This window comes from Gossypium arboreum, chromosome 1, assembly GCF_025698485.1.
Source record: "Gossypium arboreum isolate Shixiya-1 chromosome 1, ASM2569848v2, whole genome shotgun sequence".
NCBI classification, from domain to species: domain Eukaryota; kingdom Viridiplantae; phylum Streptophyta; class Magnoliopsida; order Malvales; family Malvaceae; genus Gossypium; species Gossypium arboreum.
This window is the reverse complement of record NC_069070.1, coordinates 3,663,688-3,681,371: the sequence shown is the minus strand read 5'-3', so window position 1 is coordinate 3,681,371 and position 17,684 is coordinate 3,663,688. Positions and strand designations below refer to the sequence as shown.

The following is a 17,684-nucleotide window of genomic DNA, read 5'->3' as shown; positions in this document are numbered from 1 at the left end:
GTGTCCATGTATATTTGTCTCGTGCTCATTACTATTTTATTTCATATCATCTCCTAATGAATCAAGCCTTGTTGCACTTATCCAATAAATCATTTTATTTTAATCCAAACAAATAACACGTCGTTTGAATATCGAATTCGCTATTCTTCAAAAACAAAAATTTCAAAATAAGGGAATGCTTTGCGTTTTGGAACATCGAGGAGTTGTGCCTTAATTTACGGGGTTTCGATTTTCTCGTTGATTCTAAATAGCCAAATATCCTTTTGAGTTTTTAAAATACATGAAATTCCAATTAAAATTAAAGACAAACTTGCACTCGGGAATTCATGATATCGTGTCCTAACTCATCAGATGTGATACTCCGATATCTCGAGACGAGGAAATCTTTAACGATCGTTTTGAGCTAATTCAAGCATTTTTCTTAATCGGCGTTAATAAAAAAGGATCGTATTTTAAATCCATTTTCGATTTTCAATTTTCAACATTAAGACACTAACTAATCAGTTCGGTACCAATTTTTGGGCGTGTCGAGGGTGCTAATCCTTCCTCGCACTTAACTGACTCCCGAACTTATTCTCTTGAATTTCGTAGACCAAAATGCCGTTTCAGTAAACTAAAATTGTTTTATTAAAACAAAGGTGATCCGATCACATCAAATAAAGGTCGGTGGTGACTCCCAATTTTCGTTTTCTTTTCAACTATAAAGTCGACCACGTTTTTCAAAAAAATCGACCCTGTTTTTCAAAAAAATGGTTTCGACAACCATAATTTACCCATTTTAGCTAGTATTGTAAGTTTATTTCCATTCATTGCAAATCCAGAAGCTTGTTGATGTTTGAAGATAGGAAATAGAATAATTTTGAAAGAAAGCTTATTTTCCATTCGATTTACTTCGGGCTTCTAAAATTTATTCTCGGGTGTTGCATCATAAGGTTTGAATTCTGTGAATCATCGAACAATATTAAATAACTGCATGCTTCAAAGAATTAATGACAATGTTACTAACAAGTGGAAGTGGACTTCTTTTCGATGTATTTGAATCAAGTTTGAATTCTGGAATCATCATTGTTAGGAGAGTTTTAATTGAATACCATCTTCAGCTTAAACAAAATTAATTTCAGACCATAAAATAGATGATGACACTTATAGTTATAACAAGACAATGTTAGATTTCTAAGTTATGACAGCAAATACAACAGCAATAATATATATTATAAAGCAATGTACATGTGCATTTTAGGAAACATTTAGTTACTGATGAGTTGTTATTTGATTTTAAATTTTTAAATTTAAATTGAATTTGTTAAATTTGGTAAAAATATATATCAGGGTAAACAATAAGAATACTTACTTAATTATGTATTTGTTTCTATTTCAGTCACTCAATTATTAAGTTTTTTGATTTAGTCATTCAACTTTTCGAAATTAAATATTTCAATCTCTGTCGTTAGTTGCTGTTAGATAAATGACAGAGACATGTGCTTTCTTTATTAGCCTAATAACAATTTTAACCTTTTAATATTTACACGTTCTATCAATTCGATCTTAAATCTAAAATATTTAACAAATTTAGCCCTCAATGTTTACAAATTTATCATTTTAGTTCTAATTCTAAAAAGTTAAATAAATTTATCCCTCAATATTTATAAAATTTATCAATTTAGTTCTAATTTTAAAATTCAAAAAGGAAAATATTTAAAAGGATTTCCTTAGTAAACTTATAAAAATCAATAATATATTAATTATTAGATTAGTAAATTAGAATTGAAAGTGTAATTGAAATTTCATAAATAAAAATTAATAAGTAAGCATTTTTATGAAATGTAGAAAAGAATATATAAAAGTTAAAAAAGAAAATTGAATATGACTCGATAACATTTAAATGACTTGTGGTGATTATAGACACTACATTTTCATACTCAACAGGCAATCTAAATACCAGCAAATAGTTCAAAACTTCGTCAGACAGGTCGGTTCATATTCGGTGTGGGCATTAGAGTATTGAGAGAACTTTTTCCTAGTACGAGAGGATCGGGAAGGACGCACCTCTGATGTACCAATATTGTGCCTACGGTAAATACCGGGTAACCAAGTGTGATAACTGCTGAAAGTATCTAAGTAGTAAGTCCACAGCAAGATGAGTGCTCTCCTATTCTGACTTTCTCAAAGCTTTCGGCAACACAGTTGAGACGGCAAGGGGTTCTATGTCCTTGGGGGGATCGAGTGACAGAAGTTTTAAAATTTTAAGAGAATATCTTATTGATTCTCCTTTTTTATGTTAAAAAAACATGAGTATATTTAATTGGGAATGAATTTCTTCACGAATTTGAAATTTAAACGAGGGGCAAGAAGCTACACTGTTTTCCTTAATTTTAGCTAAAATGGTTTAATGCCAAAACTCTTTAAATGTGATTGTGAAGAAAAACCAAGTAGGCCCCTTTTAAGGTTTGATTGCTACTTTTTTCAAGTTTTTCCTTCAATAATCTTCCAGATTTTTTAAGTTTTATAAATGATGTAAAACATATCGTTTAATTTTATCCAAATCTCCATTTAAGCTTTCCATGAAGTTCCCAAACCCATCACCAGTAAAAGCACCCTCGAAAGAAGGAGATTACCACATCGATCAAAATCAACGAGGATTGGTTCTATATATATCCACTTGTCCTGTACCCTGATCGCCGAGCTTGGTAACGCTAGCTTGTAACCTGTGTGGGGGCTTTAGGGTGATGGAACATGGGGCTGGCTTGCAGAGTCGGATCTTGAGTTGGTCCAAATCTGGCTTCCCCGTTCCAAGCTAAGAGCTGAACTGAGGGGCTTGAGTGAAAACTTTGAGCCTCGTGGTTCCTAGAGTGGAGGGTACTGCGTGAGGCTGGTTTCACAGAGCCAGCGAAGACCTCCCTCTCTTAGCAGTGGAAGGATAACAGGCTTGATCTTAGTAATAAATTTGGATTTATAATAGGATTAAAAAGATAAAATATGTCTAGAAACTAAATCTTAAATTGATAGTAGAAGTCAGAATTAGAGGTAATCGTTTTGATTCATGGGTCGTGATTCTTGCAAAGAAACAAAAGAAATTCACTTTCTTAAGCCAGCATTGTCTCAACTCCATTGCATTTAGAAAGACATCTACTTCAAATCCAACTCGGTTAATAACACAATCATTCATAACATCTATCAAAGGTGAGTTTCTAATGGTAATTTCTGCAAATTTTTAAACAAATAACGAAAAGAGATTGAACTCCATATTATTATATGTTTGTCTTTGAAAAGATGTGTGTAAACTTAAGTTAAATCATTGACAGTGGCTTAAACTTTAGGTAAATTTTAATCAGTGGCATAAGCTTAAGTTACATATTTTCTTAACCCATAAATAGGAGAATAATACGCTTCAACGTACTTAAACTCACGTCCTTTTGCATTGGCATTGGTATCCATACCAATCAAGCTAAAACTCAATTGGTTAAGTTATATTCTTTAATATACATATATTAATTTTTATTATTTTGATCATGCATGAGTTTAGTTATATGTATCAATTACAATATATTATATTTTTAAAAAAATTGTAACATTTCAAATGTAATATGATTGAGTAAATAAAATAAAATATTATGAATATTTAATTTTAGAATCTTTATAGTTTGTATTAGAATAAATATAAGTTGTTGAAAAATATGAAACTGGTCATTGAGTGCCAAGGAAGTACTCAGTTTCCTAGCATTGGAGTTGAGTGACTGTTTCTATATTTGAGAATTGACAATTTATTGAACGGTTGAAATGTGTTGTGTTGATTATCTGGAAATGGGAGAAAGGATCGAATTAAATCACCCGAGACAATCTGTAGCACCCCAAACCCGGCCCAGAAGTTATGGCCAGATCCGGCATGCCACATCAAAAACGTAAAAAAAAAATTTCCATTCTAAGTCCAGAAAATCGTACTCGATGTTCAAAAGATTAATTCATTAAGGGTTAAAGTGAATGGAAATTGTGCACCAGGTAGGAAACCGGAAAAGAGGAGGTGAGTCTATCAGACTACTTAAGTACCAAGCTCCCTTCGGATCCAATCCTAGACATGCACACCGCCATTACCACACCTTAACGTCATGTATATTTCTAGGAAACCGATTTGATTAAGTCATTTTTAGGAAAAGTGATTAATTTTATAAAATACTTTTATTGCGGAAGCTTTACTTGTTGTCGTGTTATTTTGAAATCAATTGTTGTTTTTTTGAAAACGCGCCCTAAAGCTATCCAATTTCAACAGTTAAAATAAGTAATACATATCTTAGTAATACATATTAAAACCATCAAAAATAATTAAGCGGCCTTATTACATTTAAAAGCCCAAAAACTTCAAACGTAAATAAAAGGATGTCCAGTTCACCAGAAGAAAATCAAACTTTCAGAACGGGTGGCCACTCCGAATTCCCTCATAGCTCCAAGCCCACTATGGTTGGGGATTACTGCGTGGATGAAAATAAAAGGGATGAGTTTGGGAAACTCGATTGTGTAAAATAACCCAACCATAGTCTAAATCAGCTCAACCCACGAAATGAATAAGTTGGCCTTAGCCGAAGTAATTGAGAATAAAACCTATAGGCCCATAATGAGCGAGCAGATATTACATGTTTATGCAGAAACCCAACCATATCCAACCGTATACACCCCCGTACCAACCTTACACCGTGTCGGGAGACAACTCGACCCACCCAACCGCTACACACCACAGAATTTGCAGCATGGTCGCGAATGAATAATGTGACGAGTTACGAGCAGATATATGTGGCAGAGCCACCAAATCAGATATTTGTGGCATAGCCACCAGAACGCTTCCTCCATAATATAACCCATGTCCCCATGCAACAAATATATAATCATGGCATCCATCATACAAAATCAGATCGCTATGCTTTTTAGTCAAAATTAACCCTACGGGTATAACGGTAATTTTGCACCTAGGGGTATAACAGTAATTTTCCATACATAGGGGTATTATAGTAATTTAGCTACTTTCAGGGTTTTCATGCATATCCTAACTATTTACGTACTATCAGAACACTTATCGCGCATACTTACCGAATTGGGCCCGTTGGCCCATGAACCCGATCTTTGGCCCATTAAGCCCAAATTATCAAAATGTACGAAATCGCGGCGTCTGCAGTTTATTACTTTAGATTACCAAATATACAAACCCAACTATCTTACGAGCATTCGCACACTTTTCATAAATTCCCAAAATACCGACTTTTCGGCATTTCGGCATTTCGCTTTTGCCAATCTAGTCTATGAGAGGTGTCGATTTACACATTTTTATGACGATATCTTGTGAGATCCACACATGAACCGCCTACAATTGGATTACTAACACGTTAATCTAACTATTCAAATACAAACTACGTATTAACCCCTTACAATATTCGGCCAACCACACCTACAGATCATAGTAAGCTTATAAGAAATCAATAAGCAACTCATTAACAAATTTTTGTCAATGTTTACCACATAATCATAATTTCACTGCAAGCTGTCTTCTTGAGCAACAGTCACTAAATTATTTATAACTGGAGCTACGAAACTTCAAATCAAGTGCTGTTAATTTTCCCTGAAAATAGACTCATATATCTTTTATCCATAAAATTTTCAGAATTTTTGGTATGGCCAATCAATACCAGATTTTTCTTAAAGTTTCCCATGTTTCACTGTTTGACTAATCTGACCACTCTTCATTACTAATCAAATTTCTCATTGTACAGAATTCAAAATATGTTCTTGTTTATTTCATTAGAAACTAGACTCAATAAGCTTTAATTACATAATTTATTCAGCTTCTAATTCATCTCCCACAATTTATGGTGATTTTCCAAAGTCACGTTACTGCTGCTATCCCAAGCAGATTTATTACCAAATCACTCTTTCATACACCTATCTTGCATGCATGTTATTTAAACATGTATATCACCAATCAATCATCACATATCTATGATTTTACTTAAGTATAATCTCCATTTCATCATTTTAAAGCACAACATGTTAGCCGATTTTTCCTTTAGCATCTAAGGCACATGCATGTTCATTTGTTTGGCTCAACTTCACCTATCTTCCATTTTTCATCAAAAGAACATGAAACAACAACCATTTCCTTCATTTTAATTCATGACTAAATGCTCACAACACAACTAAAAATCAAAATATACTTCAAGAGTTAAGGTAGAATCAAGAAGAACTCATGAACCTCAAAATAGAAGCAAGGTACCAAGAACTTACCTTCAATTTTCCTCCTCCTAATGACCGAATACTCAAGAGTTTTCTCCTCTCCTTTCTCTTCTCTAACTTTCAGCTATGATGAACAAAGATGGACAAAACTTTGTTCTTTTCACCCATTTTTCTTTTAATAAAACTTCATATTTCATCCATTTAATTCTTTAATACAAAAGACATGAAATTCTTATCATGAAACATTTACCTAACCCATTATCATGAAACATTTACTTAACCCATTATCATGGAACATTTACCTAACCTATTATCATGGAACATTTACCTAACCTATTATCAATTTGTATCAATTTGTCTACAACAACATGATGGTTGGCCACTTCATGTAAATGGGAGGTTTGTCATGCAAATCCTCCTATTTTGCACTCCTATTTATTTGGCCACTTCAATTTAGCCTATAGCATTTTCAAACATTTTCACATAGGTCCTATTTCATAATTTCACCCCCTTTTTCTTATGGAACAAAAATTAACTAAAATTGTCGGGTTCTATCTTAAGTTTGGGCTTTCTAGAGGCCCACTAACATAATTAAACCTATGCCAACATTCACAGAATTCCCGAAAATTGGGGCGTTACACAATCCCTTATATCATGAACATTTGGACTGAATTGAAACTCTATGAGATTATCTATCAAAAGTCTACCATTGATTTATTCTCTATTTTTATATTGTAAACATATTATTGTATTTCTGTTTTAATGAGATTATGATAGATCTTCTATGTTAGCAAGTTTCGAACATAAACCTATTTAAGGGAAAGATTTATATAGGTTTTTGTACGAAGAATTTTTAGCACTTATTCTGTTCAAGATAAGGAATGTTTCTTTATGTGCAAATTGTTAGTAAAACCATTTGTGTTAAGGTTTTACTTTTTGAGTTCATAGGGGTGAATTTAGTGGTGAGTATGTTTGTCTTCAAAGTTCAAAAATGAGGAGAATCATCACGAGGTGTGTGAGAGTTTGGAATTGATTTGTTGTAACTATTGAAAATAGTAGATATTTCTCACTAAGTTAGGCTCCGTAGACTTAAAAAAACCAAACTGCGTAAATAATTCATATGTGTTCTTTGTGTTTTCGATTTCCAATTTTGGTGCCATAGAAATGCCCACTTCCCTATCTCTATATCCAAGCACTTAGGGTGGGTTTGGGGCGGCGAGGCGATGTGGTGCGATGCGTTTAGTTTACTTTTTGTCTCACGCTACAGTATCGCTATAGTATCCAATCTCACCGCCACCGCTGTTTTTACACTAACCGCAGGTAAACGCACCGCCCATCCAAACTCACCCTTAAATTACTTCCCAAGCAACAATTTAGTAATTTCATGTTAATAATAAAATATTAATATTTAAAATAATAATAATATATTATTTAAAAATGTAAAGAGGAGACAAAAGTTTATTATTTAAAAAATATTATATAAAAGAATAATGCTAAAAGGTGGATAATGTCATTGGGTGTGATGTGAAACGGTTAAAGTTCTTCGAAATTCCTATATTATAGGGATTAGATCACATTAATCCTCTATTATTAAATAGTTTAATTTTGCTCTTATATTAAAAAAGAATCGAATAAGTTCTATTTATAAGATAATTAATATTTACTGTATAAAAGATATCTTGAAAATTATTATTATTATTTTAACTATAGCTCAATTCCAAATAAAAAAATTATTTACAGATAAATAAAAACTTTAAATAGTAAATAATCCTTGGTGGGTGAAAATAGTTATGGCTGGGAGGTAGGTGATGAAGGATTGGGGGGCCGATGTTTGTTTTTGGGAGGATGTATTGGTCTGGTGATGTTCCCTCGACAGATACATTTACCTGATTGTATTTATTAACTGTTGACAAATAAACTTCTGTTGTTGAGGTGTTTATTATACGTTTTCCACTTAAATAGATTATGTCAACCCTTAAAAAAAGGTATTAACAAAAATGTCGAGCTCTCGAGGAGAGGATTTAGATTCGAATTTCGAAGATGATATTGTTGAGAGGAGCAACTAGAACTCCGAATCTAGCCCGTAAAATAGACATGAAGCATATAAAAAAAATAAAAAAAATTGTCAAGATTTGACGTGTGATAACTAAAAGGTTAAATTCTATTATTAGTACCTTTTTCGCATAATACATGACTAATAGTAGAATTTAACCAAATATATTTAATTACTACTGTTTGGTTAAGACTAAAATTTCAAATTTTGAAAACTATAGGGACTAACATTGATCAAATTAAAGTATAATTACTAAATCCACAACGTAAACAGAATATAGGGTCTAATAACAAAATTTGACCTAACTAAAACTAAACTAAATCAACGAAAAGAGAATTTACTAAAATAAGCTTTAGCTATCATTGGTAACTTTCTTTTTTTAGTCACGGTTGCTATTGGAATTTATTTTTTATCACTAGCATTATTTAAAATTGACATAATAGTAATTTTATACTCTCGATATTTACTAAAATCCTATCACATGCATATGCATATAGAAACTATAGGTTTAGAATACAAATGTGTATGGAAACTAATTAATAATATGTGAAATATGTAACACAATAAAATTAAAAATATTAGATTAACTTTTTTATCATTGTGTTGTCATCATCTTTAGTCGATGCCGAGTTAAGTTATGACACCATTTCAATCAAATACATTATTAATATATACAATTGATGGAGGTAATAAAGTGTGTATAATAAAATTAAAATGTAGAAAAGTACTTTAAAATAAAACTTTAGTTGAGTGATAAATTAAAAGTTTTACTATTGTAATTGACATGGATTTGAAACCTACCATATGCATATTTTTATAGATTTTTTAAATAAAAGATTAATTACCTTTAAACAATATAATTTATTTAATTATGGAAGGGCATTTCCATAATCTCTCTAATGAGTTGGTGGTCGATTGACTTGTGACACCAACTCAGTCACAAACTAAATAATAATAAAATAAGATATATTGTGTCAATTTAGTCTTATATTTAAAAATTTAACTCTCAACATATACATATTATGTAAATTGGTTTTTTTTTTTTGCTTTTCTTTATAACCTTTCACCTAAAAAGTTAAAAAATAAATTTATCAGTTAAATTTGATTAAAAATATACAAAATGAAAACACCCAAAAATCTAATATAATAATTTTCATCTTTTCTTTTTTTAAAAAAATTAACCCTCAATGTCATAAAGTAAGCAAAATTGTAAATAAAATAAAATAAATTATAAAATGTGTAAATATTAAGAGTTAATTTTTAGAATCAAGACTAAATTGGCACAATATATAAATGTTGAAGATTAGAGTTATATTTATATCAATTTTATAAGCTATCAAATTATGACGAACCAAAATAATTATGTAAGCATTTTGTAATTTTTTATTGTGGAGTAATTATCGGTAGTTTACCTTTTTTTTTTTTTTTTATTGTACCTCTTTAAAGTTGACAGCTATGGCTACAAAGCATTGCTTTGATGATAATCAACAAAGAATTCAATGATCCCAGACGGACCCCATAGCTTCTCATAGAATGTTTCTTCCATATCATGGGGAACCAAATTGGTTCTACAAAGAGGACATGTTTGTTGATCATATCCCATCCAACGGTCCAAACATCTTCCATGGAATATATGTCGACAATTCATAAGCTGCCTGATCTCATCCTCCCCTTCAAACTCGCACAAACAGACGGGGCAGTTGTCTGGCGGGTCGATGAGGTCAGAGAACTTGATGACCGGTAGGTGTTCACCAATGAGGAGAGCAAAGGCGAAGGTGGAAGTGTCGGTATCCAACGTGTCACGCCATGGAATGTAGGGTTGGCTGAAACCAGGGAGACGTAGAAAGTGTAAAAGATTGGAAATGAATTTGGCAAGGTAATGGAGAAGGTCAAGTAGCTTTGCGAAGCTCATTTTCGTTTGGAGAAAAAAAAGAGTGAGATGAGATTTCTCTTTTGTGATGAATTTTCTTGTTTTTGTGTTCAACACATTATATAGTTCTATTTAGAGTGGGTTTGGGTGAGGATTTTACAGAAAAATTTTAAAATATAAAAATTAAATTTATTTGTTTGAGTAAATATAAAGAGAATTTTAAAAAAATTAGGTCTTTTTTTAAAGTTTATAAATTTTGGAAAGGTTAAAACATAATTTTATCATTTATTAAATTATAATTTCACCATTTTAAGGGACTAAGAATTTTAACAGGAATGAGAGTGTTACACTTTAGTGGGCCCAACATGACTTTAAGAGCGTATTCGTACTTGAGGAGTGTTCACATTTAAAAAGAGAGTGGCTAGCCCTTTCTGAAAGAAGTGAATGGCCTTACCCCAGGGTGCTGAGAGCAAGTGGTTAAAGGCGTGGGCTATTGACGCCCCTTCATCAAAGTGGGTGGTCAAGCAAGGCATAGCTTTGGGCGGAGTCAACAGGATGGTTAACGTTACTTCTAGTGCCGACATGTATCTAAGTGGCGGAGGGATATAACAATAGCCACCCAAGTTGGACGAAAGGTTACAATATGGCCTTCCGTGACACATATTGAAACAACTAATGGCGAAAAATAATTCTTCTCGTCGGGGATGAAAAAAAACGATATGTCCCTTCTAGAAGGTTTGCCATAATTGTTGCTTTTTAGGGAAGAACAACCATGATGAGTTGCATTTGACATAAAGCAGGTGGCCAGACACTATTAATCATGGCTCTCTAACATCAAAACGTATGTTTATGAAGTTTTTTTTTTTTTTTTTTGAAAATACTCTATAAACATGACATTTATTTTCTTTGAAACTACTTTTGTTGTTGTCGAGTTTTCAAAGTTTTCGTCCTTTTCTATTGTTTGAAGTTCCCTCTTACTGGTTACAGTTTGAAATTTTCTACATGTCATCGTCATTTCAACAAGTTAAACATGGTTGGACTTCCTATGAGAAGAGGAAGAATTGGTAGGGTTTTATCGCAAAGGGGTAGAGGTAGTTCCTCCATTGCCAACAATAGGGCAATAATGGCAATTCCCAGGGGAATTGTGACAACTTTTGAGCAATAAGGGGAAAGTCCCAGAAGAGCAATGGGTTGTAGATGAGATGGTTGCATGTGGTTAGTACACTTGTACTACTAACGGGAAATACGAAGGGTGTTAAGGTGTAGGGGATTCCTCCAAAGGTATCCAAAGTATGAATTTAACGTTTTGGAGGGGACACATTACATAAGTTTCGTGTTCGAGCCAAACTATGGCAAGGGAAGGCCAGTATTCTACCTGTTGTTGTACTTGTTGGAAGCAAGGTTTCACTTGCCACCTCACTAGTTTGTCATGGACCTGCTGAATTCTTATCGTTAACACCCAGACAGCTGGTTAGAAGTTCTTGGTGGTTGATAATTAGATTCATCATCAAATGCAAGGTAGAGGGGTATATGCTTGATATGTCACTATTCCAATATATGTACGGGGAGGGTTAGTTGGGGCTTTATTTCATGATCTGGAGGGAGGATCTGGTGCCCTAAGTGCGGTATTTTCGTCTTTATACACTTGTATTTTTTCAAACAACTTAGTTTAATTAATTTTTCAATAAATTACACTAATATCCTTTATGTATTGTCTTCAACGTTAATAAAATTTTTAGATTCCATTGAGATACTAGCCATCTTTTAAAACTAATTAGAAGCTATAGGGAAATTATTGATGGGATAAATATGATTAATGGTTTCTAAAGATTAGTTGGATTCATGCAAGGAGCAAAAGAATCTTATTTTCTGTGATGGATTGAGATATTAATTTTGGATGTTTTAATTTGTTATTCAAATAGGAAATACAGTTTTAGTTAATGGATATCTAAAACATTTAGGTTCTAAATTAATCAAAGAATTGGGACTGCATGAAAAAGTTTCCATCTCTTCAAGGGATAATGGTAGATAAGTGCAGTCTTCAATTAATCAATGAACAATGTTTGATTTTGTAAGTACGTACAGACAAAGGAATTTGGATAGAGATTAATTAGAAGTAGCATATCACTGTTGTAATCATGTTGCCAAAGTATTTTTAGCACAAAATCAAATCAGTATTAAGAAGAAAACTGATAATAGCTAATGACAAGAAAAGAATAAAATCTGCAAATAAAGAATCATTGTATATGGCTTGACTGTCCCCTTCTTAAGCTTCCATGAAGTTCCACACTCATCACCTTAACAAGTAAGAGCACCCTCAGAAGAAAGAGAATCCCACATCGTCTTAAGACAAAAAATATTAATTATTTATATAACAAATTGGCCATAGCATTGATCGCCGAGCCTGGTAGCGCAAGCTTGCGACCCAAGTGGGGGCTGTAAGGTGATGGAACACGGGTTCGACTTCTTGAGTCTGTTCTTCAATGGTTTGACATAGGCTTGCCCGTTCCAAGCCAAGAGTTGGACCAAGGGGCACGAGCGTAGGCTTGTGTTTCGTGGTTCTTAAAGAGGGGGAAAAAGCGTGAGGCTGGTTTCACAGAGCAGCGAACACCTCCCGCTCCTGGCAGTGGAAGGATAACAGGCTTGATCCATTCGGAACCACCATGGCTCAATGAGCTGACCACACCTGGACCATCATTTTTTTCTCCCTTTCCTGTGTTTATTTTGCGTCTCCAATGTTTTCTTGTCGATACTGGTATTGGATATCCACTCATCCGCAGAACATAAAACTCCCTTCTACGTCAGGCGAGGACATAGAATCCCACTCAGTTAATCGACTCAACCATTCATTACATATGATCTAAACAAGTCTGAATTTCTTAATTTCTTTGCAGGAATTACGTCCTATGAACCATAAAAAAATGATTAGGTCTAATTATGATTTTAGCAAATCTTTCTATTTTATTGTAACATTATTTGGTGTCTATTAAGTAGTGTGCCATTAAAGTAATGATAGAGATTTTTTTTTTTTCATAAGGAAGGCTTACACAACAGCCTTAAGATCCAATGTTTCTTTCATGGAAGATTGGAAGTCTTCCATTTTATCCTCTAAAAGAAGTTACCTAACATCAAACATGGAGAAATAAATAATTTCCAAATCATATTTATTCTTAAAATAAGATTTAGCTATGCAATCAGTCACTTTATTCATTGCACGGGAGACATGTTGAATTTTGATAATCTAATTGCGCCTGCTTCCTCCTTTATTCTTGGAACTTAAGTTGTTGTTGATGATCCTAGTGAAGCATCTGTTAGCATATCCACTACACTTTTATTGTTAGATACAATTATCACCTTGGTGTATCCCTTCTGCCAAGCTATTTTAAGACCATGAAGGATCGCCCATAACTCAATCGTTAGAGTAGAACCTCTCCCAATGAATCGACAAAATCCTACTAACCAATTACCATGTGAGTCACGTAAAATGTCACCTGCAGCTGACCAGTTTCCACTCTATGCAGTAGTTCCATCAGAATTAATTTTTACCCAACCGTGGCAAGGTGCCTTCCATTTGATGGCAATAGTTCTGGATGAATCTTCTTTCAACTCTGCTGCTGCTGCATTGCTTGTGTGAATGACGAGTGCTTCAGCTTGTCTTACTATCATTTCAGTGCTACCATATTTTCCTTGAAATAGTACTGCATTCCTGTACTTTCTGTTGGAACAATGGCAGCAATTAAAGTAGCAAAACAGAATTGATTTTGCAAAAGCAAAGTAAAAACAAAGCAAATGAATGAGAAAAAGTTTTGAACAACAAGAATTGAGGAAAAATCATGCATTTCACTAATAATTCAAAAGATATATAAGTTTACATAACAAATTGGACAGTTACCTACTAATATAACTGCTCCCACTAATTTACTAATACAAATTTGAATTACAAATACAAGCAAGCTGACATATCAGCTACTACATCAACTTCAAATCAAAGACAAATCCTACTAACTTTAACAACAAGTTACAAAGTAACTAAACTGAGTTACATAGGAACAAAATAATCAAAATGAACAAATCATGCTGCTACACTCGGTTCTGCTCCAATGCTGGTCTGCTTGAAGTAGCTGCTGGTAGCATGTTGCATTGCAGGCCAATGCTCAACACTTTCAAATAAACCAGCAAGTAACTGCAAAAAAAAAAACTCGACGATTGGTTATAGATGGTTATAGATGATTGGGAGATTAATATGGATATAGATGTTTAATCATGTTTAATAATAATGGTTATAGATGATTGGGAGATTAATATGGATATGACGAGAGGTCGAGTTCAACGAACGAAAATTCGACGAGCCATTGGAGTTATTATGGCAATTTTGGAAGGCAAGAGTATTCGTATGAGCATCCTTATGATTCATATGGTTATGCAACTGAGATGGGTTCAAGGGTGGTCGGATAATTATGCGAAATATGATTTGTATTTTCCATATTTCTATCTAGAAAGTAAGGTCGAGCATGAGGTTTCCGAACTTACGGAGGAGGTTCACCTTACCATAGTAGAGCATGACATGTTGAATAGGAGAGTTCAATAAGAGTTCAGCGGTGGAAATCATGACGAGGTCATGAGAAACGAAAATGTTGTCTTCAGTTCACTCTAATTGATATAAGATTAAGAGTACGGGTAAGAGTAGAGTTAGATATAAAGGACAAGCTAAACTTGAAATTAAGTGAAAGTGTGAAGGAACCGACACTTTTTCACTATCGTTATGGAGAAATCAATCGACGTACTTCATGATTATATATATTTTTAGTTCACCCAATACTAACTTTTAGTAAACAAAATGATCCCAAAAGTATGGAATTGCATGAAGAATTACAACGCTGTGGATTGAAGTTAGCTGCAAAATTATACCAATTCTTATCTTCAAGCATCAACACGCTTCTAGATCTGCAATGAATGGAAATAAACTTACAATGCCAACTAAAAAGGGTAAACTACAAAGAAACCAAAACCACAGAATAAAAACATACACAACACTATATTACTATGCTGCTACCACAAAAGTGGAATAAACAAAGAAGAAACTTTTGCATGTTATATGGGCACACAAGAAGAGACCACTGAGTAAAAAAGACACATCAACCAACTATATAACAATTGTAAGGTCTCACATATGCAGTCATCCAATGATATAATATTATTAACTACCGTCGTTAAAAAAAAACCACATAGTCGAACCTCTTTGCCATCACCTTAGCTGGGAAAATGACTTTGTGGATGAGTGGATTTTTATAAAGACTGGCTTATCATTTTATATATACTTGTTGGTTGGTGTGGTAACCAAGCTTCTGCTTCATGAACTTAAGTCGGATTTTCTCTATTTTTTGTTATTTTGAAGGGTGAAAAAACACTAAATATTGCAGAACCAGTCAGGGTTAGCTCGCTAAGCAATGTTGGATCGGAGTGGATCAAGCTTGTAATCCTTCCACTGTAAAGAGAGAGAGGTCTTCGCTGCTCTGTGAAACCAGCCTCACGCAGTACCCTCCACTTCAGGAACCACGAGACTCAAGAGTTTACACTCAAGCCCCTTGGCTCACTCTAAACTTGGAACGGACAAGCCAGATTCAAACCACCCGAGATCCGACTCAGCAAAGCCAAACTCATATTCCGTCACCTTAAAGCCCCCACTCAGGTTACAAGCTCGCGCTACCAAGCTCAGCAATCAGCTAAGAGGGGACGGGCTATATATACAATTAGTTCCTTTCGGTTTTGGTCGATGTGGTATTCTCTTTCTTCCGAGGGTACTTTTACTTGTTGAGGTGATCAGTTTGGGAACTTAAATGAAGATTTGGATAATTTGTGAAGAAATTCATCCCCAGTTAAACATTCTCGTATTTTTTTCACATAAAAGAAAAGGGATAATCAGCAGATATTGATACTCTATTTGCTGGTATTTTTCATGTCAATGGCAATTTTTTTTTTTTTTTCAAATTCTAATTTGATCTTGTGCTAATGCTGATTTCAATACATCGGCAACATGTTTAAAACAGTGGTATGCTTACCTTCTCATTGTCTGTTGTTCCTTTGCCATGACTTACAAATCTAACATTGTCATTCAATCCACAAACTCTCTTATTCATGGATTGTAATTTTAATTGTAAAAAGGAAACTACCATATTTGGGTTTTCAACTCTTTTTTAGTTTTCTTTTATACTTTCACTAAAGATGATTTAATTATCATTTTAACTACACAAATAGTCCATGAACCTGGAGACCCATTCGGAAGAAGATGGAAAAAGGAAAAGCTCCTTTTATCCCTTTTTAAATAAAAGAGAAAGCGTACTGGTTGGGAGATTGATTCATCTGCTACTGGTATAGAAGATAGCTTGGAGGAGAGCCAAGGACTAAACAGCCAAATGGGAGGAGAGCCAAGGACTAAACAGCCAAATGTTCCACTGTCAACAAAATGGAAGAACAGGAAAATGAAGGAAGCTTAAGTTTCTGCCAAGACATATTGGGAAATGGAGAAAGATGAGATAAATACATAGATGAGTGGGATATGGTTATAAGGAGACAAACAAAAACATATTGGGAAATGGAGAAAGTAATACATAAAATTGAAAAGATACGTGGGTTGAGTTTTAAACCGGTTTAAAAAGATGGTGGTGAACAGTACCTCTGGCTCAACCAGCACGATAGGTCAATCCAGAGATCAACCACCCAAGATCCTGACCCGAAGTAGTATTTCTAATCCCTGGCTCAACCAGCACGATAGGTCAATCTAGAAATCAACCGCCCAAGATCCGGACCCGAAGTAGCCAAACCAGCGTTCCACCACCTTATAGCCCCCACTCAGGTAACAAGCTCGCGTTACCAAGCCCGACAAGCCACAAGGCGGGCAAGTGGCTATAGATACGTTTACTCCCTTTTGATTTTGGTCGATGTGGTATTCTCTTTCTTCCAAGGGTGCTTTTACTTGTTGAGGTGATGAGTTTGGGAACTTCATGGAAAACTTAAAATGAATATTTGAACAAAATTAAACCATATGTTTTACATAACTTGTAAAACTGCCTTCATCATCAATAGCCATGGAATACAATCATAAATGGGAAAATGACAACAGACGAGAAAATAACACTGACACTAATCAGATACCTAAAAAAACTCGAGAAACAAAAGAAATGAGTGTTTACACAGATTGTAATTAGAAACAGTGAGCCATCAAAAGGGACTCAAACAAAAGCAAAAAGCAAAAGACAACAACCTAAAGCATTCTATAAAGAGAATGAGCATTTTGAGGGGTTCTTTTTATTGGGAATTATAATTATATAAGTTCATGGTCATTTTTTTCATGGGTTGAACTTATTGTTGGGTATGGGTCCCACTTGTGGGAAACTCATATTTTTTGCCCAATGTTTTACCTTCTTTTTGGTTTTGTCAAAAACCAATTTTTTGGCCTTTTAACGTGGGAGTGGGCAGCATTCTTAATTGAGAGCAAAATTCTCAATTACATCCAGAGAGAAAGAGAGTGAAATTGAAGCTCGTTGGAGA

The 17,684-nt window shown here is 33.9% G+C and overlaps 1 protein-coding gene and 1 long non-coding RNA gene across 3 annotated transcripts; both read right to left on the bottom strand.

Annotated features, from left to right (window-relative positions):
* Positions 1-9,684: 9,684 nt before the first annotated feature.
* LOC108481421 (brassinosteroid-responsive RING protein 1-like) lies at positions 9,685-10,220 on the bottom strand. Its single transcript, XM_017784563.2, has one exon. It carries the CDS (start codon positions 10,176-10,178, stop codon positions 9,726-9,728), a length of 453 nt encoding a protein of 150 aa, XP_017640052.1. The 5' UTR covers positions 10,179-10,220; the 3' UTR covers positions 9,685-9,725.
* A 4,722-nt stretch (positions 10,221-14,942) lies between these two features.
* On the bottom strand, positions 14,943-17,400 carry LOC128289393 (uncharacterized). 2 transcript variants are annotated; one of them, XR_008279050.1, is made up of 3 exons: positions 16,810-17,399; positions 16,477-16,588; positions 14,943-15,080 (listed from the first exon to the last, which is right to left on the bottom strand). It is a non-coding gene; the product is annotated as an uncharacterized LOC128289393 (long non-coding RNA). The 2 variants fall into 2 exon arrangements; XR_008279047.1 differs by lacking the exon at positions 14,943-15,080 and having other exon boundaries at positions 16,311-16,588; positions 16,810-17,400.
* Between the last annotated feature and the right edge of the window lie 284 nt (positions 17,401-17,684).